This window comes from Perissodus microlepis, chromosome 7, assembly GCF_051167445.1.
Source record: "Perissodus microlepis isolate ML-2025 ecotype Zambia chromosome 7, ASM5116744v1, whole genome shotgun sequence".
Lineage (NCBI taxonomy): Eukaryota > Metazoa > Chordata > Actinopteri > Cichliformes > Cichlidae > Perissodus > Perissodus microlepis.
Window position 1 is genome coordinate 18,135,672 of NC_140467.1, and position 23,036 is coordinate 18,158,707.

The window sequence follows — 23,036 nt, forward strand, 5'->3', positions numbered from 1 at the left end:
ATGAACAGCCTCATGCTGAAGAAAGTCAAAACTAATTGCAGATGGCAATGCTTTAGCTCCAGTGAGGCCCCGGAAACCAAAAAGTAAGTATTTAAGGGTGCAGATTAAAATGACTGATTAACCTGTTGGTTGTTAATTTTCTCTGATTGTTAATGTAGAGAGGATTGTGTAAGCAAATCATCACATTTAAGAGGCTAAAGTCAAAAATAATTTCAGCTATTTTTGCTAAATAGCTGACCAAAATCATGAATTAGTTATCAACATAAATGTGTAACAGCATTTTACTTTCTCTTAGTGGGTTTTTTGGGGGGCAGTGTCACTACATGCTCACAGTTTTAATCACATCCACGTATGCATCCGATATTTTATATTTAAAAAAAAGAACTACTACAGCAAGCGCAGAGAATACACTTTTTTAATGTAGTAGAGACACAGGTGTTGTTAACAGTAGTGACGATTGCCATCTTGTGGTGCTGTGGCAACATTACACTTTGCTAGTTTGATTTAACTTGGTAGGTTCAAATCGGTGTACGTGTAGAACCAAATCACAACTGTAGTATTTCAAGGCGCCATATTTTGTATTGTAAGAAACCTTACACATCATACTCCGATGCTCATGTGACTTTATTAATATGTGAACTCTGTTGTGTTTCCTGGAGAGCCGTACTTACAACTTCTTATCCAGTCCATGGTAACAGGGAGCTGAAGCCTGTCCCAGCAATCATAGTGCGAAAGACAAAGTACAGTTCAACGGGGTTAAACCAAACCTTCTTTTTATTATTTTATTATTTATTATTTATTTATTTATTTTTAAAAAAAATTCCACTTGATTGCTTCTATTTTTAAATCACTCTATCAACTTTAGTCTGCTGTGGTATTTGTTAGAGCTGCATTAATGCTACAGAGAGTGCATAGTTAAAAATAAATACACAAATAAATAAATACTGGCATACTTTGTGGTAAAATATAAAGTACGTACATTTTAAAGGGGGTAACAGATAATACAGATATGTCTTTTGGTGCCATTATTCTGGTAATGTCATTTGACTGACCTAACCCGTAAGAGCCCAGACCAGTCAGAAAAACTATGGGAGAGTCAATGTTGAAACGTTAACAGGAACTTTTCTCAATGCGTAAAGGGGCGTGGGTTCTTCTGGGTTAAACCAGATTGCGACAATTATGGAAATGCACTCAGATATATGACTAAACAGAAAACACATCACATTGTGGCCTTTTCTTTGATAACACTGGAAAACGAATGCAGATTATGAAACGTATTTATGGCCACAGTGTAAATTCACATAATTTGAACATCAACATTTGTTGATTTTATTTGTAAAGTAAGTTGATCCCATTCTGTTGGTCAAGCAGCCTAGTGCACTCACACGTGGCACAGCCCTGGACACCTTACGCACGGCTGGGTCTCCACCTCCTGCAGGTGCGTAGTTGTGACACAGCTGGCACCAGTAAAACCAAAGCACTGGCCCCATTTCATGCCTGTCAACTCCAAGTAATCAGCTCCCAAATATGTCGAGGCTTTGTCTTGATTGCAATCTAACATGGTGTGATTTACAATATGCGCAATGAACGCCGCATGGGGTTTGCTGGCGGTTTTCAGTCTGGTGTGTCGCGTTGAGTCGAGGTGCTCACCGACCTCCTATTATAAGAACTGCTGGATTAGACGGTTCCCGGGGATTTTCATCGATATTGAGGAGTCTCAGAGGAGAGGGGCGCAGCTTTTGAAACATTATCAAGAAGAGACCGCGCTGAAATGCAGCCGCACCTGTTGCCTTACCAGAAACTGTGAGTTATACGATCATCACTGGTTTTCTCTTCTTTTACTCCTGATTAATCCTCTTTCTGTCTTTTCTCATAGTTTCCTGTAATCTGGCTATATTCCACTATGATACCACTCAAGAAATCTTGAACTGCTTTCACCTCCACTGTCCGACTCTGGAGAGCTGCATTCTGAGTCACAGAGACAACGTTGTTCTCTACAATATCACAAAGGGTAGGTCGCTTTAGTGTCTGGTAGAGGTGGACTTCTGTTCTTTTAATGATATGAATACTGTGCATATCAAATCCTTTTAGATCCTGTTAGATTCTTAGGGATTAGATGTAAATTTTGAAATACGGTACTGCAAAATAACAATTTCAAAATACTGTATCTTACAGTAAATGTCTATAACTATAGATGGTTCAAATTCTGCATAAAGTACTGTGTAAAAGTCTTGAGTCACCCCTGATTTTGTGTATTTTGCTTCCAAGGAGTCAGACTTCCTTGGAATTTGGAAGTCAAGTGGTCTTGAGCAATAGTTCTCCAGGCTTTCTGAAGCCCTTTCAATTTTTTTTTTATTTGGACAGTGGCTGCTTTTCACTCATTTGTTCCTGACCATTTTCATATAACTTTGTGTGTGTCTCTGTGTTAAGTCTCTTAACATTCAAGTATAAAAAAAATAAATGAACCAGTAACATCTTTGCAAAAAAACCCAAAACAAAAACCCAATTTTAAATTGTATCTTTAGCACCTTGTTAATATCAGCCTCTGGCAAAAACACATAACATGTTCGATGTTCAAGTTATCATCAGTATTTACAGAGGAGGTCAGGAGAGAGGCATCGGCGTAACTTTGTGCTGAACATTGGGGGGGTCAAGATCTCTGTCTAAATAAATAAATAAATCTGGGTAAATTCCCAGATGATTAAACATGCGACTATTTTGCTGATAATAAAGAAAATCAACAGCCTATTTATGCAAGATAATTCATAATTTTATTGGGGGGGTTATATTGGTTGGGTCTGATCATTGAGGGGGTCATAACCCCCTGGAAATTACGCCCCTGGAGAGAGGTACAGCAGCGGGTGTCTACAGCAAAACGTGGTCATGATTTTGGGTGTGAATAAAAAAAGTACAGATTTTTGATCCATCATGCAATGCCATCTGGAAAGTATCTGATTGGCAATGATTAAATTTTTTTGCATGAAAATGATCCCAAACTCACTGCCTAATGCAGTCGATGCATACCTGGACAATAAAGTGTACAGTGGAACACTTTTAGTCATGCATTGGCCTTCCCCAGAGCCCCCAACCTTAATGTCACTGAAGCAGGGTGGGATCATCTTGACAAAGAACAGAGCTAAAGGCAGCCAACACCCAAAGAAGAGCTTTGAATGTCCTTCAAGAAGTCTGGAGAACTATTGTTGAAGACTGCTTAAAGAAATTACAAGAAAGCTCAGTCAGAGAGTTCAGGCTGTGATGGAGAATAAAAATCATTATGTCAAATACTGACTTTTGTTAGACTTGTACAACCACTGTTTTTACCTTGTATACTGTATTTCCATGTAGGTTTACATATTTAGGTAAACTGTTGCATCTACTTCACTTACTTTAAACAAAATGTAAAGACATGAGTTGTGACGTGAAACTTTTGCACAGTACTATGTAAAAAATATGATTGATCAGTCGATAAAATATTTATCCAAGTGACCAATAGTAGTTAAAACGATCCCCACCAACGGCAAAGCAAATATACGACTGAGAATCAAATATTTGTAATATTTCTTCTTCTGATTTTAGCATGTTGCATAGGAGATTCCCAACTTCAGTTCAGTAAATTAACTGAAAATCGTTTTGCTTCCAGCTTTGCTTTTCTTGCAAAAGATGCATAGCATTTGTAGTTGTCACTTATTTTGGAATAACAAAAAAAAATCACTCGCTATTAAACGTTTAGATAAAAACACCAGCAAAAACATGAAAAGCAAACAAACAAGCACATTTTTTCGTATTCTAGGTGTGGATCCTGATCTGTTGGTGTTTGGAAAATACTTCACCTCTAACGTGCGTGTGTTACCCCACCACTACAGCCGCAATAACGCCTCAGAGCCATTGCTGTCAGACAAGCGCCAATTTATTCATCCACCTCTGCCCGTTAAAACCTCCACTACAGCAGGTAGAGTTCATGCCACCACAGAGGTGTCTGTCATTGCCACCACAGCACTGCAGAGCACCGGTCAGCCTTTGGCAGTTTCCACGACTACGACTGCTGTGCCTTCCACTGAAAAAACTCCCCCATCTTCAAAAAAGTATGCACAAACAACAGCCGCAGTTGTCTCCACCACTTCTCTTCCAGATAGCATTACTCCATCTCCTTCATTCACCACAGTTAGCACTCTGGGCCATTACAATCCCAAGATTCTGTCTGCTTTTTCTACCACAAGTCCACAATCCCCAGTATCCAGCCCTACCCGTCATCCCACCGCCACTTTCTCTCAGTTGGCCAGCAGCCCTCCAACTTCTGCAGCTCTTATAAGCTACACAGAAAGCAGCAAGCTGTATCTAAATGAGACCAAGGGCAACCATGGGAGGAACCACACAGTAAGCAACGAGGGAGCCAGTGGAGATGACACCCTACCAGGCCTCGGACATGGGTGGTATATGGCTGCTGACACTTTGCTGGTTGCTGTGGCCATTTGTATCACAGTGCTGCTGAGCTGCTGTTGCTCTATCCTGCTGGTGGTGAGCTGGAGAGGTCAAAGAAAGAGGATGGGACGCTACAGTACATCATGGAGAGGGAAACGAGGCTCCATGCGTCTGATAAAATACGTGCTGGTCAAGGAGAGCTCCTGAAAGTGAGGATATTTCGTAACATTGTTGAGGAAGAAATCCAAAATGAAAGGACAATTTACTTAGAATGTATATGATTACATAAAGGATTATTTTAGGTTAAAGTATTTTGTTTTATTCTAACTAGATGGGGATGGACAGCTAAGGCAGCTCACCTGTGTTTTCCAGTTCTATAAAAGCTGGACCAGATAAACTGCTTAGTCTCTTTCTGCCACTCCGACAGGACTCAACCTATTTGTGATGTTTATCTGTTGGTTAGATTATGTTAATTAAATTATTTTTTATTTCTGTAAACCTTTTGTGTGGACTTGCTCCTTATCACCTAATTTGTGCCAGTTTGTCATAAATGGGGGGCTTGTCTGGGATATTGAAACCTGTTGGTAAGATTAAAGTGTATGCAGTGTTGATGGCTAACTTTAGCTTATGGTTTGATAAATGCTTAGCCTAGTTTGGATATTTAACACTGTGACCAAAGTTTTAGGGACTTCCACACATGAATTAGATTAATTAATTACATACATTAATTAATTTTGAGTTATTTTTTTTAGGCAATGCTGGAAGAGAGCAGGATTAATCCCTATTTTTTTTAATTGGTCTTCAAACCAAATGTCTTTATCTTTTTGAGTGAGTCTAACCACATGTGTAAGAGCCATGCATCCCATCAGATTAAACTGGCTTATTAGGAGACCAACCAAGTTTTGTTTTTGTTTTTTTTAGTGAGCCTTGAGGCACCTGTTGTTGTGATTTGGCACTATATAAATAAAAAAATACCATGAATTGAATAGTGTGGTGGAGAATGTGGTTGAAGAAATTGTCTTTGGAACATTTCTGTTTTCTTTCCAAAAACTACAACGTTTCTGGCTCGTTGGTGCCAGTGGAACTGGTGGTGCAAGCACTAACAAGTATATGTCTAAAGACTGAGATTAAAATTAGTTTGTACTCAATAAATAGGACTAGATAGCCTGCACTCTGTGGTTAGTTCATCACTATTGAACTTCTTATGAGTAGTCCTCCCTGCTCTCCTGAAAGCCTTACAAATGTGTTTGGAATTCTCAAAGATATTTGTGGTACAATTGCGTGCAGTAAATGTACACAACTGGTACTGGTAAATGTATGATTGGTAAGAACTGCAATCAGTAGTTCGGTTCCCTCTTTGTTAACGTTTTAGACATCTTGATTGGTTCGATAGCCTTGCTTTGGAGGAACCTTGTTGTATGATACTTTGGTTCATACTCAAACTTTAATTCCAGGTTTGTTTGTAGCTGGAATATTTGCAAAGCAGTGTGATGTTTGTTTGTAGCTGCAGGCAGGCCATATGGTGCTGGGACCATTGTGAGGAACTCTGGTGTTCATTCAGGGAGCAACGCTTTGATTTGCTGTTGAAATTAACCAGTTTTCTTGCAAGATTAAAACTGCTATTTAAGGGAGGAAACTTGTTGCGCTTTTCTCTATGCCAGTTTGATTTTTTTTTTTTTTAAACAAACTGTTTTAAGCACCTTACTCTATAATACCTTCTTTACTGGTAGTTTCCTGTTGCCCTTCATTTGCTCTGACAAGGGAAAACCTGGGCTGGTAAGATGGGTGGAGCTGGCAGGGAGTACAGGTAGTTTGTGGCAGCCACTTTAATGACTGGGTATATTTTTTATATTTTCTGTTACCTTGATTTATAATTTTTCAGGTTAAGTTCTAGTTTTGAGGTGGAACCTTGATTTTAAGATGGTGTGGGGGGTGACACCATCTCAATGTCTGAAGGAACTCCTGGCCTGTTATCAATTGCCTGACATGGGAGGATCGTCAGCTAGTGCAGATCCCTTGTGCCTTTCAGGCTATAGATTAACTGTTTAGTCTCTCTTAGACTCCACTTGGATTCAACTCATTTGTAATGTTTGTCTGTTGGTTAGATTATGTTGAATAAATTATCTTCTATTTAAGAAAACCTCTTGTGTGGACTCTCTCCTTTGAGCCAATTTGTGACATTAAGGTTTAGGTGAAACAACCAAAAACATAGCTGCAATGGTTCTGGTTTCATTCTGATGCAATGAATGAACACAAGAGCTGCCTACAGCCATTTTCTTTAAGAAATTCGATATAGTGTCCTTTTGGCTGGCCTACATTTTGATGTACTTCAGTCACTTTAAATGTAATTGATGCCAAACGTCAAAACATTGGCCACTTGTCTAAACCAATAGTAGGTGGAACTTAATGGGCACTTTTAAGCAATTAATGACTACGATTCAAGGATTGTTTAGGTCATCAATTAGTCGTCTTTAGTGGGATTGATGACAGATTGCTTTTGGATCTGTGGCTTTTAGTGTTTAACCTTTAATTCATCACACCTAAGCACACCAGGCTGCCCCTGACCTAAAAGTGCACAGATCACAGATGAAACTAAAAGTACCTTTCAACAGCTTGCTGGTGAAAGCGTGCATTCACGGGGTGCTGTTCTCTGAATTCACAGTGCGGGAAAGGGATAGACGTTAGAGCAGTAACTCTTACAGTATGTTTTTATTGCGTTAAAGCATCGCCTCGTCATGAAACACTCCGCATACAGTTTTATCTTTGTATTAATGACCTCCTCGCATGCCAGTGAATATTTGTGAAAATATATACAACTAACACATTCAGACCCATGATGTTGAAATATCCTGATGCATTATGTACAGGGACAATTCCAAGTATGTAAAAATGTTTCTTCTTGTTGCTCTTGTTCACTGACATTACATATTGAATACTTTCTTGACTGCCTCTTTGTACTGCAGCATGCTGCTCTCGCTCTCCCCTTCGTTCTTCAGCCGTGTGACCGAGTCTTTATAGTCTTGAACGTCTTTCCTTCCCAGCAGCTGCTGTCGCACTTCTTCACCGTCTCCCTCTCCTGCCACTTTCATGCGTAGGAGTACATCCAAGATATTCTTCTGAGACGGGCTGTCCTCCCAACTGTAGTCCTCCATGTCTGCCACAGTCTTCTCGGCCTCCCAGGCCTCAGTTTTCTAAAGGAAGAAAGAGAATAACATTTCTAACTTTAAACAAGCAAAACAAATGACCACAGGTTAAATTATGAAAATGTTTTAAAAGAAAATTTGGATTTGTAATTCAAGCCACATTTTGATTGGGGTTCTGGTTCAGCAATTCCCATTCTTTGAAGCTCCTCTCACAGAGATAGTATTTCCCATATGTAGCTCTCCGTTTGCCGCCTGTCTCGTTCTCATCACATTCCCTGAAGAACAATACGACCCATTGTGCAGCAGCTTAAAGCAGGGCAGCAACAGGGTCCTGCTCGCAGGTGTTTGGAGGTTAATGACCATCATTAGCTACATATATGTATATTTGATCCCCATGCTGTCTCCAGCAAGTCCAGATCTAGTGACTGAAGAGCAATCAATACTTCAGAATAGGTAAGCAGCAGCTATTCTACTGTTAATCACAAGCATGAAGCAGTTCTTCAGCCTTGTGACTGAGTCTTAATGAATAATAGCTTTACATTTTTTGGAGTGGGGCTCGCAGCTGACACACTGACGCTCTAACATTTTATTTTTCCACATTTAGAGATTAATACAAAATAAAACAATGCAAAGTGTTGTGATGTTTGCTGTATGCAATGCTCAGTAGTTTGATCAACAGGCAGGATATTTGATAGCTCACCAGTGGGTTAAATGCCCCCCAGTTTCTTGAAATGACAGGTGCTAGGCGTGCGGGCACAAAAGCAGGCAGAGTGCCTCTTAGTGGTAAATGCGTGTGCATGTTGGAGGCAGCTTTGAGCGGTCAGCCCAAACGCTGGCCTGAATTAGCACACACTGGAATTAACAGGCAAAGTCCATCTCTCTGACTGAGGAGATATAATCACCTCAGTGGCTGCTAACAATTGGCCCCTTTGTGAGCTATCGTTACAACCTGATCAGTACGCCACTCTCACAGCTTCCACAAGCCTGCTGGACAAGCACTGTGCCTTCCATTGTGTGTTCAAAAGGGCAGTGGACAGTGTTTTGCTTCCTGGCTTTAACAGCCTTTTCTCAACTTAAACTTTTTTTTTGGCTAAGCCATGTCAGGAAGAGCTCCTAAAGGCAGAGGTTGCACAATCGTGCTCTTTTATGTGGCTGGCTGCAGATTCATGCCAACAGTGCCTAAGCTAATGACCTGGTGGCACACCTCTCCGATGTGGCATGGTTGGCTTAATGTGAATGAGTATCAAGGTCAACACCTGAGAGGGGAGTCTGTTTTCTCCTCTTCTGTGGGTAAATGTCAACTGGACAATGCTGCTGTTTGCCATCCTTCTGCCCATTCAACTCTGCTACCTCCCTAATGGGCTTTAGTCTCTCAGATCGCTAAGCAAGATGGACAAGATTGCCCACAGTGAAAGGTGTGCCATGTTGCTAGTTGTACGTAAATGCCACCAAAGATGAAACGATATGAAAACATTTTCAGTTTTTGTGTAACTTAGTGTACCCCAGGCTTTGACCCAGTTTCTCTTCCTTACAAATGGCTTCTTGACAGCTGTCATTCGACTGAGACCATTTCTGAGGAGACTTCAGTGAACAGTAGATGGACCAACTGAAGGGTCAAAAAAATGTTTTGGGTCTGTGTCGGATGTTTGCTGGATTTTTTCCTTTCTTAAGGACATGACCTTTAGATAATGTTCATCTGCTGTCGATAGTTTTTTAGGACACTTCTTGTTTTCCACTCTCCCATTTTCCTCAAATTTTTTTAGGGAAACACTGCACACCATGTCAAGACATGCCAAGTTTTAGTAGCTCTTGGGGAACCACCTCGTGGCTACAAAAATACTTTACATTTGTAGATGTAACTGCAGATTCAACTAAAGAAATGGGAACAAGTTAAGCAGTTTTGTGACATGCTGTTATTAACAAAGTGCCTAAAAATACAATTAAAATCGGTTGTTTGCTAATTATCTGTTATGTGTAGACACAGCAATGGTTTAGCCCCTTAAGTTACTTGACCTGTTGTGCTTGAATGATTCATATTCTATCAAAATTTAAAACTAATGTCCTCATGTGTGGATCTGGCAACAAAAAAAAAAAAGGTAATTCTTTGTTTTTACATTCATCAGGTCCCAATCAGCCCAAATAGCAAAGAGAAATTAAAAATGCATGCCATGAAAGAGTTCAGGTCTTAGGAGGTTAATAAAAAATAAAATTTCCTTTGGAAATGGTCTGAAAATTAGTGAAAAAGTAGCCAATACCCGAAGATTATTTTAAAGACCTTCAGAAATGCTGCAGAACTATTGCTCAGGATTACTTTTAAAAAATGTATAAGAAAGTCAAAATATAACGAAAGAGGGTTACTCAAGATCTCAGCACTGCATTTATTCTAATCTGGGGTGATCATGATATGATCATGACAAAGAAGGGATTTCATATGAAAAGAAGCTACAAATATAAAAATATTAGAAATCTGAAAAAGAAATGCAGTCAAAATAAGACTTCACTGGCTTTTCTGCTAAATGGTCTAAGGTACCAATTTGTTGGTACCTAGTGAAAGCCAGCAGGATTACCCTGCTGGCCCGTGCAGGAGATACTGTTTTTTCTAAAATATTGAAGTTTTGCCTTTTGTCCTCATAAACCAAATATACAAGACAACACACAAAATCTCCCCCACATCAGCGCTGTGTTTATATTTCACATATCCACACTAAAAAGCAATTATTTTAAATTACATATCTTTTTATAATGGCAAAAAATAGATCAAGTAAGAATCCTCAGCTGATGAAGGCCCTGTGACACTTGTACATTGCATAGAGTGGTAATGCATTAGGTAAGACATCATGATGCATTTGAACTAAAACCTCTCCAGGGCAAATGCATTAAAAGTGACAGCGGGTTGTAGAGGGTACGAGTAATGCCAGACAGCACCTGGCCTTTAAATGAATGGATGCTTGTTGAAAGAAGACAAAAGGTTAGAAAACAAAAAGAGAAACTCAAGTGGACGTAGAAAAGGCACAAATATCCCATCTAACACCAGGTAGAGTTGCTGAGTTGGGCCGAAGACTTTTACCATGGATATCCTGTTTGAAACTGTGAGTTCAGTAAGTCCGACTCACTCAGTTTACTGCTCCTTCAGTATTCAGTCACTGAGGCAAATTTATCGGACCTCCCTTCAGTTGACACAAGAACTAGTTAGAGTGGAAGAAAAATGTACAACTTACCCAAGACTCGTGGTAGAGAACTGTGAGCAGATACATGGCATAGTCATAGTTCTGCTGTCTCAGCGGGCAGCTAGCAGAGAGGAGAAGAAAAAAAAATGTACGAGGACATCAGTTTAATCTTCTTTTAACCCTATATTTTCAGGAAGAGGTGTTTACCTGTCAGTTTTGATGGTGAGGACATCTGTGTTTTTGCAGTATCTCTCGCCAATGAGTTTGATCATTTTCTTCCTTGCGTGGTCATCTAAGTTCAAACTGGACAGCTTTACCTTGAAAGTTGAAGATACGAATAGATTACCACATAATTTAAATCTAGTCCTTCCGTGACACTTCACTAAGTAAAGAGACGTTCACAACGAGATTAGGGCAAATGTGATGTGCTTATGTGCTATAACTCCACCATACATCTGTCTCTAAGGATTTAAGAATAAAACCTAAAGTCTAAACTGCAATATGTAATATTTATTTTTTTAACCTTTGCAAAGCTTAGACTGCGTGGATTAAAAAAACTATAATTTTTACAGATCAAACACGTGCCATGTCCCAGAATCACATAAGCTGCTTGTAGAGATGATAGATTTTACCACTACATTGTTTATGGCTCTGCTTTGAACAATGCAACATTACTCCATTTATAGGTAATACAAAGCACAGGTGAACATTTATTTTGTGCACTGCACTGAGGTACTGCTGATACAAACATGCACAGAGCTGCTACAATGGTTGAGACTACGTGTCCAGCATAAATAAACCTCTGTCACAGATTTGATTTCCAGGATTTTCCTCCTATAAAATATTAAACCACAAATTAAAAATAGAAAATATATGTTAATTCAAATATTGATGCCCCCCACCCCTCTTACAAATAAGGGCTTAGTCAACTTGTTCTAGATTTGGAATCTAACTGTGTGAGATTTGCCCTTCAATCTATCTCCCTGCCTAATCCACCTGGATTACTGTTTAATTCCTACCTTGCTGATATAATCTAAGGCAATGTGTCAGGAGCAGATGGCTGGCGATTAATGGTAAAAAAAAAAAAAACAAAACAAAAAAAGCCAAACCCCAAACACAGTCTGGGAAAGAAATCGCACATTTGTCAAAGGCAGTTTGTGATGCAAATCAGGATTTCTTTGGGACTTTTTGGAGTTAACATGACTACAGGCAGTGTGATAGAATAGGACAGGAAAACAACAGCTTTGTTTGTCAAGGTTCAGCTGAAGGAAGTTGTGTTTTTCTCTCCTCTACCCTTAACATCACCCTGTAAAATAGAACACAGGCCCAGTAACTTCACAATTAAGAGGGCATTATTTATTGCATTTATTTGATTGATTCTTGCAGTTAAGTTAAAGAGACGTGCATTTCCATGTATGGTCCTGCTCAAAGGGAAGGATTGCATATTGATGGATTAGTTTTGGGAGGGGATTAAAAAGAATATTAAAATGTCTCAGCAAATTTTTTTTTTTTTTTTTTTTTTTAAATGTTATTACTTTTTTCATTGAAAACTAAAAAGTTGCCAAAAAAAACCCATAACAATTAACAAGAATATTAACAGAGCCTTGGCACAGGAAATATAAAGTAATGACCAAAGACTAATCTCTCTGTTGACTCAATAGCATCATTTTGCAGATTTTAGGTCACTAGACGATGAAGATCTTTCTAGGAAGTCAGACAGACACGATGTCAGCTGGTGATTATGTATCCCAGTAAATCTTTAATCTCATTTTACATGTGAGGTTTTTGATCACCTGTACATTAACAAAACCCAGTTAAAGTCAGCATCAAGTAAAAATGGCAAAACTCACTCTGAGATGGATGATACGAGCTGAAGGGTTTCTGAGAGAAGGGCCAGCGGACACATACTCTTTGCTCTCTAATTTAATGGGGAAATGCTCATCACACTTGGTATCAGTCTCCAAGGCAGAGGGCCACTCTGTACAGAAAGCTGATAGCACAGAAAGGCATTTAAATGTGCTGCTGAACAATAATGAAAGAAAGAAACTGCTTTTCTCTAACTAGATAAGTAAAATATGAACTTACGTTTCAGAGCTTCACAGTGTTTCTTAATGGCTGCTGGTGTCAAATGTAGAAAGTTTGGTATCTGAAACAGAGAAAAAGAGAAACGTGACAAACTTTCCCTCTCTTGATTTCACTCTCTTGGCAAACTTAAATCAGCAAGTCTACAAACTGTGAAAAAGTATTTGCCCACTACCTGATTTCTTTGTTCTTTTGCATATTTGCCACACTTGCATGCTTCAGATCAAACAATATTAGTCAAAGCTAACCAGAGTAAATACAAAATGTCGTTTTTAAATTTGGGTTTGGGTAAGTTGGGTTAACTTGAACAGAACCTTTCTGACAAAGTGAAGTAGGCTAAAAAAACAAACAAAAAATAAAACAAACCACAGTTAAAGTCATCCACAAATGGAGAATAACCCAAGAGTGACTGGCCTATAAACATGTCCAAGAGTCCATCAACGACTCATCCAGGGGGTCACAAAATAACCCAGAACAAGACTTAAAGAACTACAGTTCTCACTTGGTTCAGTTAAGGTCAGTGTTCATGATTCAACAATAAGAAAGAGACCAAAGAAATGAGTTACAAGGTGAAAACCACAGCTGACCAAAAAGAACACAAACCCTGGTCTCATCTGCTGGAAAAAACAAAACATCTCCGTGAACCCAAAGGACTTTTGGGAAAATATTCTGTAGACTGACAATACAGGTGGAACTTTTTAGAAGCTTCGAGTCCTGTTACATCTGGCATAAAACTAACACAGCACTTCATTAAAAGAACATCAGACCAACTGTCAAGCATGGTGGTGGTATTGTGATGATGTGTGGCTGTTTTGCTACATCAGAACCTGGACGTCTTATTGAAATTGATGGAATCATGAATTCTGCTTTCTACCAGAAAATCATGAAGGAGTGTGTCTGGCCTTCAGTTTGTTCCCTGAGGCTATGCAGCAAAATAACAAGCCAAAAACATACCAGTGAGTCAATCTCTGAATTGTAAAAAAACATAAATGAAATGAAGGTTTGAGGTGGCCCAGTCAAAGTCTAGGCTTAAATCTGATTGAGATGCTTTGGCATAACCTTAAACAGGCTGTTCATCCTTGAGAACTCTCCAATGTGGCTGAATTTATGGCAATGTGAAATGACCAGTTATCACAAACGCTTATAGTTCTTGATTCTAAAGGTGGCGTATCCAATTATTTGGTTTAGGAGGTACTGACCTTTTTCCCCTTAATGAAATCATCATTTAAAAACATTAATTTTATATTTGTTGTGGTTTCCTAATATTCAAATTTATTGGATAATCTGAAACATGCAAGTGTGACAAATTCGCAGAAAACAAAGAAAACAGGAAGGGCCACATATTTTATCACAGCACTGTATGTCATAGGGCTGTGCGATATGACCAAAATCTCATATCCCGATATAAGACATCTATCATCCCAATAGCGATATAAATCACAAAAATGTAACATTTTCTGTAAATTCTGTGAATGTCGGGCAGCTCGACTTGCGTGAAGTGTTTCCAGCTGCTCATGGTGTACCTGGAAAAGCCTGTTCTAACGTTTGAGTCTAAGGTTTATTTTTTAGCACCTGGCGGCTCTTTTTTTGCTTCTCATCCGTAAACGCACTACATACTGTTTCACGTGATTCAGTTTATTTTGAAAAGTCTCAACAGGATCTTGAGCTTTATTGTGAAAGGTTTATGTGGAAAATAAACAAGCGGACACGCGACGGCCTTACCGTCGTTGTTGCTAACAACAACGCATAAAAACAGGCGCTTGTCCGTCTGTAGTCTGGTTATATTAAATATAAGAGAAAGAGAGAACTTTAAGAAATTAATATAGCCACTGCAGTGACCATCAAAACAATGAAAAAATATTGTCGTAAACAGTTTATTTTGCGACCGCACAAAAACAAATGACTGCGTAAAATGAAACGATAGACGTTTTTATATCGTCATCCAATATATATATGTTTATATCGAACAGCCGTAGTATGTCATATTATATTTGCACACATACTAGAACAGATTTCTTTACTGCCAAGGCTGAGCTCCTTAGAACAGCTGAGTATGATCTGCATGATACAATCTTCGTCCAAACTATCATTCATCTATAGAACAGTGACGGCACAGGGGATATAGGCAAAACACTAAGCAGTAAAGATTTGTTGCGTTTCTCCTTAATGACAAACAGTTCATGACCTTTACAACAGAGCTTAAATTATATTCAGTCATAAACATCACCCATTTCACGTGACTGTTCAAAAGCAAATCTCTGGGGCTGTATCAGCTGATTTGCAAGCAAGTGGGGCGCCAGAAAGTATGTGTTAAGAAGTTAGAACATCAACAAAAAGCTGAAAGATGCAGTTGAAGGCAGTTTACTGATAAAACATGAACATGGTAACAAGAAAAGCCAGATGCTTCAATTTTAAACCACTGAGTTGGTACAGATGTTTAGAAAAGGTGATTTTTCTTGGTTTACTTTATGTTTTATTAGGCATTCCCATATTTGTTTGAAAGATTAAAGAAATCTTTATTGCGAATGAGCAAGAACCGTTTTGAGGCACTTTAACCTCCATCTATCTGTAAATGAACACAAGCCTTCGAATTTCTCCCAGATGTAAGAGCTACAAAATTAATTCTGCATCACAGATAAGCATTAGCTGCTGCCATTAGTGAAGATCACATGAACCACAGACGGGCCAGTGACAATGAACAAAAAGAATATGAGCTAACACCAATGTTTGGCCAATAAATCAAGTCCTCCACATTTATTATAACTTATTTTTTGAACTGAGGAATCAGGGACCACCAACTGAACTGACAGAGGCAGTGAGAGTCGATTTCAATCAAATATAACTCGTTAACAAATGCCAGACACAAAAGATAACTTAAATAAAAAAAATAAAAATAAAAGTGGAGCCTCACTGTGTGGAGTTTCCATATTCTACCTGCGCCTGTGGAGTTCTGTCCTGGTATTTGATCTTCCTCCCACAGTACAAGGACATGCACATAACATTATTTGGCAATACTAAATTGCTGTAGGTATGAATGGCTGTCTGTCAGGCCTGCACGGGAATGACCACTAAAGCCTGATGTTATCAGTCCATATTAGCTTTGTCCCAATAAATTGGTATTGGCATTTACAATGGCCAAAAATGAAAATTTAAAAAGTAAAAGCAGAGGTGGGAATAAGCGTTGATGTGTCATAGTTTGTCCATTAGGGGGCACTCTGTAACTTCCCTGTTTTTAAACTGCATCGTTATGTTATCTAGAGATGAATTATATATATCTATGCAATATAATATATTAAACAAACGTTATGACTAGCTATATATATCTTTTGTGCGTCTGAAACAAAGGAAAAAAAATATCGGCCAATATACTAGAATATTGGAATTTTTAAATCATCAAATATCGGTATCATCTGAAAAAAAAACCTATACTGATCAGTTCCACTGTCTGCCTGTCCAGGATGTAACCCACCCCTTACCCTATGACAGCTGGGACAAGTTCCAGCTCCTTTGCGACGCTGAATTAGATAAGCTGAAGATGACGGCTGAATGGATGGATGATTTATACCCTTTTCTCCTACTGAAAGCACATCATTATGCTCACTGATCCACCACAACACTCCGCTTGCAGAGGGAGGCCACTAAAGTGATGATAAACAAAGGCCCTCTAAATTCTATTCTTTTGAATAGAATATATCAAAACCGAGTTCAAACCATCTTCACCCTTAACCCCTGTTGGAGGTGATTTAATTAATGGAGGATGTTGGAGTAGCAGAACAGAATTTGAACACGTGACAGTGCTAACCACTACATCACTGTGGTGCCCCTAAACACAGATATCTTGTTTTTAAAATTTTATTGGTGGAACTTTTTGCTCATCCTTCACATATTCATGTTTTTGCTATTATGATCTACTTGCACATTTTCAGATCTGCATAAATAGTAATGGTGGAAATAAAAGCTTATTGTACAAATCATATTAAGAGGATCCATAAAGTGTATATTAGAATAAGTTGGTTGAACCCGACCTTTCAAGATAAAAGGTCTGGATCTGAAAGATAAGCAAACCAAATATGGTTTAAGGCTTTAAATATGGGCAAATTATATAAAAAGGTTGAGTTTCTTAATGCCCCTAAAAATGGATTGCTCATCTTTTCATTCATAAAGTAAAACACAAACATATAGATGCTATCCAATGTAAATGCTGGAAACTGTAAGGTCTATAATATATAAATCAATGGGCCAAAATGTTGGACAGCAGTTACAGAAATATCTACATCCCAGAAAATAGAAGTGACACATTTCAAACACAGAATCATTATAATGCTCTAGATAAAAACATTCAGTACTGAATTGTTCAGAATACGCTGCTTTTAAAGGGCATGTAAACAAAGTGAAAAACAAAATCCGCTTGATCCTTTTGAGTGAAGGATATTATAAGACAAACAATTATATAAATTATCCTATACTGACACCAAAGTAAACTTAATGGTTCACAGTCGTGGCAAACGATTACACAAAAACCCATCTATGACTTATAATTAAAAAAGAAAAAAAAAACCAAATCACTAAGCGTAACCAAGGGACATACAGCAGTTTAGCTCCTCATGATGAGCTGAGAGAATGAAATCAATATTGTTATGCTGCAGATATCCAGCTGTGATGGGTGAAACTAGCGGATCTGCAAGTGGCTTGAGTCCAGATAGAGCAGCTGGTGTCTGGACATAGCAGCTCAGTAATCCGGGCACAGAGATACAGCGACTAAAGCCATGCAGGAGAGCAAAAAGGGCTCAACTGGAACTGCAGGAGCACTCGCCAGCTTCAATTAACTCAAACCATCAAAGATAAACAAAGAGAATACATCCAGATACAGCCCAGAGTCAAACGTGTGCGGCTAAATGTTGTGTAAATAATCATTCAGTTCATCACAAAACCATTTGTTCTGTCATTCTTTATCAGATTAATTCATACTTTGTGCATATTTATCACTTTATCTGAGGAGAAAATGTTGTTTTCTTTAGGGCCTCTGTGCGCATGCTGGAAGTAATGAGGTCTGACCTTGATTAGCTCCAAATTGCCTTTCTTCTCTGGAGGAATGCCCCCCTTCACAGGGTACCCCATCCTCACAGGGAGGGGGACGGATCCTGGCCTGAAGGGTGCTGCCGATGGATAAACTGCAGTCCAGTCCTGATCCACTGGCATCTTTCCTGTCCTGGGCTCCCCTGCCTTTATCCCCACACAGAGTGCAAAGGAAACCATGAGGAAAAAAATCGTGCCTCTGTGTGTGTGTGTCTTTATGTATTGTTTTTTTGTGGTGGTTGTTGTATAGCCACAATGGCAACTTTTTATCGTATCATTCAAAGTGCATGCATTGTGTTACACTCAGTTTTGATAAAAGCTGCACACTCACTTCTCTTCTGGGCCTTCGAACAAAGGATCCTCTACCACCTCTGTCTGGAAGGCCTAAAATAAAGTATCATATACATTTTATTTTTATGAAAACACTCAAATAGAGTAAATGTCACAACGTTGTTAAACATTAGACTACATCTAGCAACTTTATCTGTGATCACACACTCTTAACAAACAGTAGGTTGTGTATTGTATGCAGGACCTTTGTTTCATTTTTGCTTTTTTGCTCTTAATTCAGTTTGTCAATGCACAGATAAATAAACCACTGTAAACCAAGAACTCAGTTAACTTTGCTTTTAAATAAATTTAGTATATGTATTTCTTATATGGATAAAGTAAATGTGTAGCATTCATTTAATTGTTAAGTAATAAATATCAAATGAAAAAGGTGTTTGACTGAGTTAAACACCTAAAAATTATTCTTATTACCACTCTACATGTAAATAAACACAGTACATGTACATGTAAATAAACTCTGTACCAACACAGAGCAGAGCAGTTATCTGAACGCTACCCCAACAGAGGTCGATTATCTTGTTAATAATTTCACCTCCTCACTACGTACGACTCTGGATACTGTAGCTCCAGTGAAAACTAAGGTCTCTAATCAGAAGTACCTGACTCCGTGGTATAATTCTCAAACACGTACCCTAAAGCAGATGACTCGTAATCTGGAGAGGAAATGGCGTGTCACAAATTTAGAGGATCATCATTTAGCCTGGAGAAATAGTTTGCTGCTTTATAAGAAAGCCCTCCGCAAAGCCAGAACATCTTACTATTCATCACTGATTGAAGAAAATAAGAACAACCCCAGGTTTCTCTTCAGCACTGTAGCCAGGCTGACAAAGAGTCAGAGCTCTGTTGAGCCAACCATCCCTTTAACGTTAACTAGTAATGACTTCATGAACTTCTTCACAAATAAAATTTTTATCATTAGAGAAAAAATTACCAGTAATCATCCCACAGATGTAATATTATCTAGAGCTACTCTTAGTACCATTGATGTTAAGTTAGACTCTTTTTCTCCAATTGATCTTTCTGAGTTAACTTCAATAATTACTTCCTCCAAACCATCAACGTGTCTTTTAGACCCCATTCCTACAAAACTGCTCAAAGAAGTCCTGCCATTAATTAATTCTTCGATCTTAAATATGATCAACCTATCTCTAATAATCGGCTATGTACCACAGGCCTTCAAGCTGGCTGTGGTTAAACCTTTACTCAAAAAGCCATCTCTAGACCCAGCAGTCTTAGCTAATTATAGGCCAATCTCCAACCTTCCTTTCATATCAAAAATCCTTGAAAGAGTAGTTGTCAAACAGCTAACAGATCATCTGCAGAGGAATGGTTTATTTGAAGAGTTTCAGTCAGGTTTCAGAGCTCATCACAGCACAGAAACAGCTTTAGTGAAGGTTACAAATGATCTTCTTATGGCCTCTGACAGTGGACTCATCTCTGTGCTTGTCCTGCTAGACCTCAGTGCAGCGTTCGATACTGTTGACCATAATATCCTATTAGAGCGATTAGAACATGCTGTAGGTATTACAGGTACTGCACTGCAGTGGTTTGTATCATATTTATCTAATAGACTCCAATTTGTGCATGTAAATGGAGAGTCCTCTTCACACACTGAGGTTAATTATGGAGTTCCACAGGGTTCAGTGCTAGGACCAATTCTGTTTACATTATACATGCTTCCCTTAGGCAGCATCATTAGAAGACATAGCGTACATTTTCACTGCTATGCAGATGACACCCAGCTCTATCTGTCCATGAAGCCAGATAACACACACCAATTAGTTAAACTGCAGGAATGTCTTAAAGACATAAAGACCTGGATGGCCGCTAACTTTCTGCTTCTTAATTCAGATAAAACTGAGGTTATTGTACTCGGCCCTGAAAATCTTAGAAATATGGTATCTAACCAGATTCTTCCTCTGGATGGCATTACCTTGGCCTCCAGTAACGCTGTGAGGAACCTTGGAGTCATTTTTGACCAGGACATGTCCTTCAAAGCACATATTAAACAAATATGTAAGACTGCTTTCTTCCATTTGCGCAACATCTCTAAAATTAGAAATATCCTGTCTCAGAGTGACGCTGAAAAACTAGTTCATGCATTTATTACTTCCAGGCTGGACTACTGTAATTCATTATTATCAGGATGTCCAAAAAACTCACTGAAAAGCCTTCAGCTAATCCAAAATGCTGCAGCAAGAGTACTGACAGGGACTAGAAGGAGAGAGCATATTTCTCCTGTTTTGGCTTCCCTTCATTGGCTTCCTGTTAAGTCCAGAATTGAATTCAAAATCCTGCTCCTCACATACAAGGTCTTAAATAATCAGGCCCCATCTTATCTTAATGACCTTGTAGTACCATATCACCCTATTAGAGCACTTCGCTCTCGCTCTGCAGGCCTACTTGTTGTTCCTAGAGTATTTAAAAGTAGAATGGGAGGCAGAGCCTTCAGTTTTCAGGCCCCTCTTCTGTGGAACCAGCTTCCAGTTTGGATTCGGGAGACAGACACTATCTCTACTTTTAAGATTAGGCTTAAAACTTTCCTTTTTGCTAAAGCATATAGTTAGGGCTGGACCAGGTGACCCTGAATCCTCCCTTAGTTATGCTGCAATAGACGTAGGCTGCCGGGGGATTCCCATGATGCATTGAGTTTTTCCTTTCCAGTCACCTTTCTCACTCACTATGTGTTAATAGACCTCTCTGCATTGAATCATATCTGTTATTAACCTCTGTCTCTCTTCCACAGCATGTCTTTTATCCTGTCTTCCTTCTCTCACCCCAACCGGTCGCAGCAGATGGCCGCCCCTCCCTGAGCCTGGTTCTGCCGGAGGTTTCTTCCTGTTAAAAGGGAGTTTTTCCTTCCCACTGTCGCCAAAGTGCTTGCTCATAGGGGGTCATATGATTGTTGGGTTTTTCTCTGTATCTATGAAGCGCCTTGAGGCGACTTTTGTTGTGATTTGGCGCTATATAAATAAAATTGAATTGAATTGAATTGAATGTAAATGATGTACTTGAATATAACTTGTTATTATAATGAACATAACAAAATAAAAACAAAATGAGTAAACTATACTGAAAAAGTATCCCATGCCAACATGTTCTCATCAGTCTGAAAAGCTGTCATTTTAAATAGCTATATATAGCACTATTATCACACTAACCTTCAAAACAATCTATACCTTGAAGAAGAGGTCAGAGGTCAAATGTGACAATTTGTTAAAATCTTTATACAGCACTTGCTATACATTGACAACACATACCACACTTGTAAGATTCAGTTTTGCATTATAAGGCTTTTTCTCAATTTTTGATCAATAAATCATTAAGTTGACCTTGCAGACATTGGTGGATTAACATGTTTCTGCTCTACACACCTACAAAGTTTTATCAAAATTCATTCAAAACCTTTCGAACTACCGTGTTTACAGACAGACTGCCATGCAAACGCTACCAAAAACATAACCTCCTTGGCAGAGGTAATTAAAGTTTAGGACCATCTTTTGCTGCTACTTTCACTATTATTTTATCTCTTCTTTCCCCTTAGCCCCACAATGTATCCTAGCAGGTGGCTGCCACTCCCTTAGCCTGGGTCTACTCTTCCTGTTAAAAGGGAGTTCTTTCTTCCCACTCTTGCAAAGCACTTGCTCATAGCAGCTTGCCTGATTGTTGAGATTCTCTCTCTATTAATTGTAAGGTCTTTGCCTTGCAATATAAAGCACCTTGGTGAAACCATTGTTGACAGATGGAGCTATATAAACAAATATAGAATCTAGTTTTTACTTTTATTTTGGTTAATTTGATTTTGGTTAACTGAAACGTTCTTTTCAAATTTACCTTTACTTTTTTGGTTTTAGTTAACTAACCTTGGCATTACTCTCTTTTCTCAGGAGTGGAATGAAAAATTGGATAAACGAGCCTCCTGATCAGGCGTAGCAGGGTCGAAATATCCAGGATGTTCTTTTAATCTGTATAACTAGGGTTCGTTCACAGACCGTCTATAAGTATCTGTCTTTGTACTTCTGCTGCTACTGTGCCTACACATCTTTTTGCGAGAGCAATGGAGAGTTTTTTCTTGTAATGATGATCTGCCATAATTTACAGCAAGTGTCTATCTTTCGGTGGATTGTGATGAGCAGTGTGGTCACTGACAGCCCAGGTAGTGACACATGGTGAAGCAAAAACAGATATAGGAAGCTCAAAAGGACATCAAAGACTTTCAACAACCCAGACATGGTCACCAGACAAATCCGCTTTTCGTGTAACTATTCACCTAAGTTTGGATGCTGCAGAAGTCTACACAGGAGGTGCTATAGCTACTCTTGTTAATAACAGCACTTCATGCAGTTAGCTTAGCTTGCAGCTATGGTTTTGAATTGGCATAAATTCCCTTATAGCGACAGTGAAACTCACCTTTATTTCCAGAAGAAGAATTTATAGACAGAGCCGTTGCATATGTGGCTTTACCGGATGATTTATTGAATCCAAGGAGAGGGATATTTATTCGACCTAGGGACAGAAATGTCTTGCTTGTGCGTGAAGCCATGTTTTCTCAGTGAACTACGGAAGCCGGCGAGGGACGGTCAAACCCGATTGCGAAGCTTTTTACTCAGCGCGGAACAGCACAGGCGCAATTAAGCGTTTAGATAAGCACAGGTGTGAAACGGCTCACCGCGTGTCGTAAACACTGGTTTATCTGGTAGGTGATACTTTAACAAAGCAGTCATAATAAGATACTACTACAATGTTAATGGAGGTACTCCTGTTTCTTTGTGAGTCAAGTGAGAGGACTCTGCCATTG

The 23,036-nt window shown here is 38.9% G+C and overlaps 2 protein-coding genes across 2 annotated transcripts; one reads left to right on the forward strand and one right to left on the reverse strand.

Annotated features, from left to right (window-relative positions):
- The first annotated feature begins 828 nt into the window (after nucleotides 1-828).
- mansc4 (MANSC domain containing 4) lies at nucleotides 829-5,376 on the forward strand. The gene is made up of 3 exons (XM_084933940.1): nucleotides 829-1,803; nucleotides 1,877-2,011; nucleotides 3,791-5,376. The coding sequence occupies exons 1-3, from the start codon at nucleotides 1,584-1,586 to the stop codon at nucleotides 4,624-4,626; spliced, it is 1,191 nt and encodes a 396-aa protein (XP_084790066.1). The 5' UTR covers nucleotides 829-1,583; the 3' UTR covers nucleotides 4,627-5,376.
- A 1,733-nt stretch (nucleotides 5,377-7,109) lies between these two features.
- mrps35 (mitochondrial ribosomal protein S35) lies at nucleotides 7,110-22,817 on the reverse strand. Its single transcript, XM_084933941.1, has 8 exons — nucleotides 22,649-22,817; nucleotides 18,219-18,271; nucleotides 17,867-18,034; nucleotides 12,815-12,875; nucleotides 12,580-12,719; nucleotides 10,937-11,046; nucleotides 10,781-10,850; nucleotides 7,110-7,610 (listed from the first exon to the last, which is right to left on the reverse strand). Exons 1-8 carry the CDS (start codon nucleotides 22,779-22,781, stop codon nucleotides 7,341-7,343), a joined length of 1,005 nt encoding a protein of 334 aa, XP_084790067.1. The 5' UTR covers nucleotides 22,782-22,817; the 3' UTR covers nucleotides 7,110-7,340.
- Nucleotides 22,818-23,036: the final 219 nt, after the last annotated feature.

Bases quoted from the DNA above. Each gene is read 5' to 3' on its own strand.
- mansc4 (XM_084933940.1), top strand. From the start codon at position 1,584: ATGAACGCCGCATGGGGTTTGCTGGCGGTTTTCAGTCTGGTGTGTCGC. The intron at 1,804-1,876 runs GTGAGTTATACG...CTTTTCTCATAG, and splicing joins CTGTTGCCTTACCAGAAACT to TTTCCTGTAATCTGGCTATA. The intron at 2,012-3,790 runs GTAGGTCGCTTT...TTCGTATTCTAG, and splicing joins TCTCTACAATATCACAAAGG to GTGTGGATCCTGATCTGTTG.
- mrps35 (XM_084933941.1), bottom strand. From the start codon at position 22,781: ATGGCTTCACGCACAAGCAAGACATTTCTGTCCCTAGGTCGAATAAAT. The intron at 18,035-18,218 runs GTGAGTGTGCAG...GTGGGGATAAAG, and splicing joins TTCGAAGGCCCAGAAGAGAA to GCAGGGGAGCCCAGGACAGG. The intron at 7,611-10,780 runs GTAAGTTGTACA...TTCTTCCTTTAG, and splicing joins TTCTCTACCACGAGTCTTGG to AAAACTGAGGCCTGGGAGGC.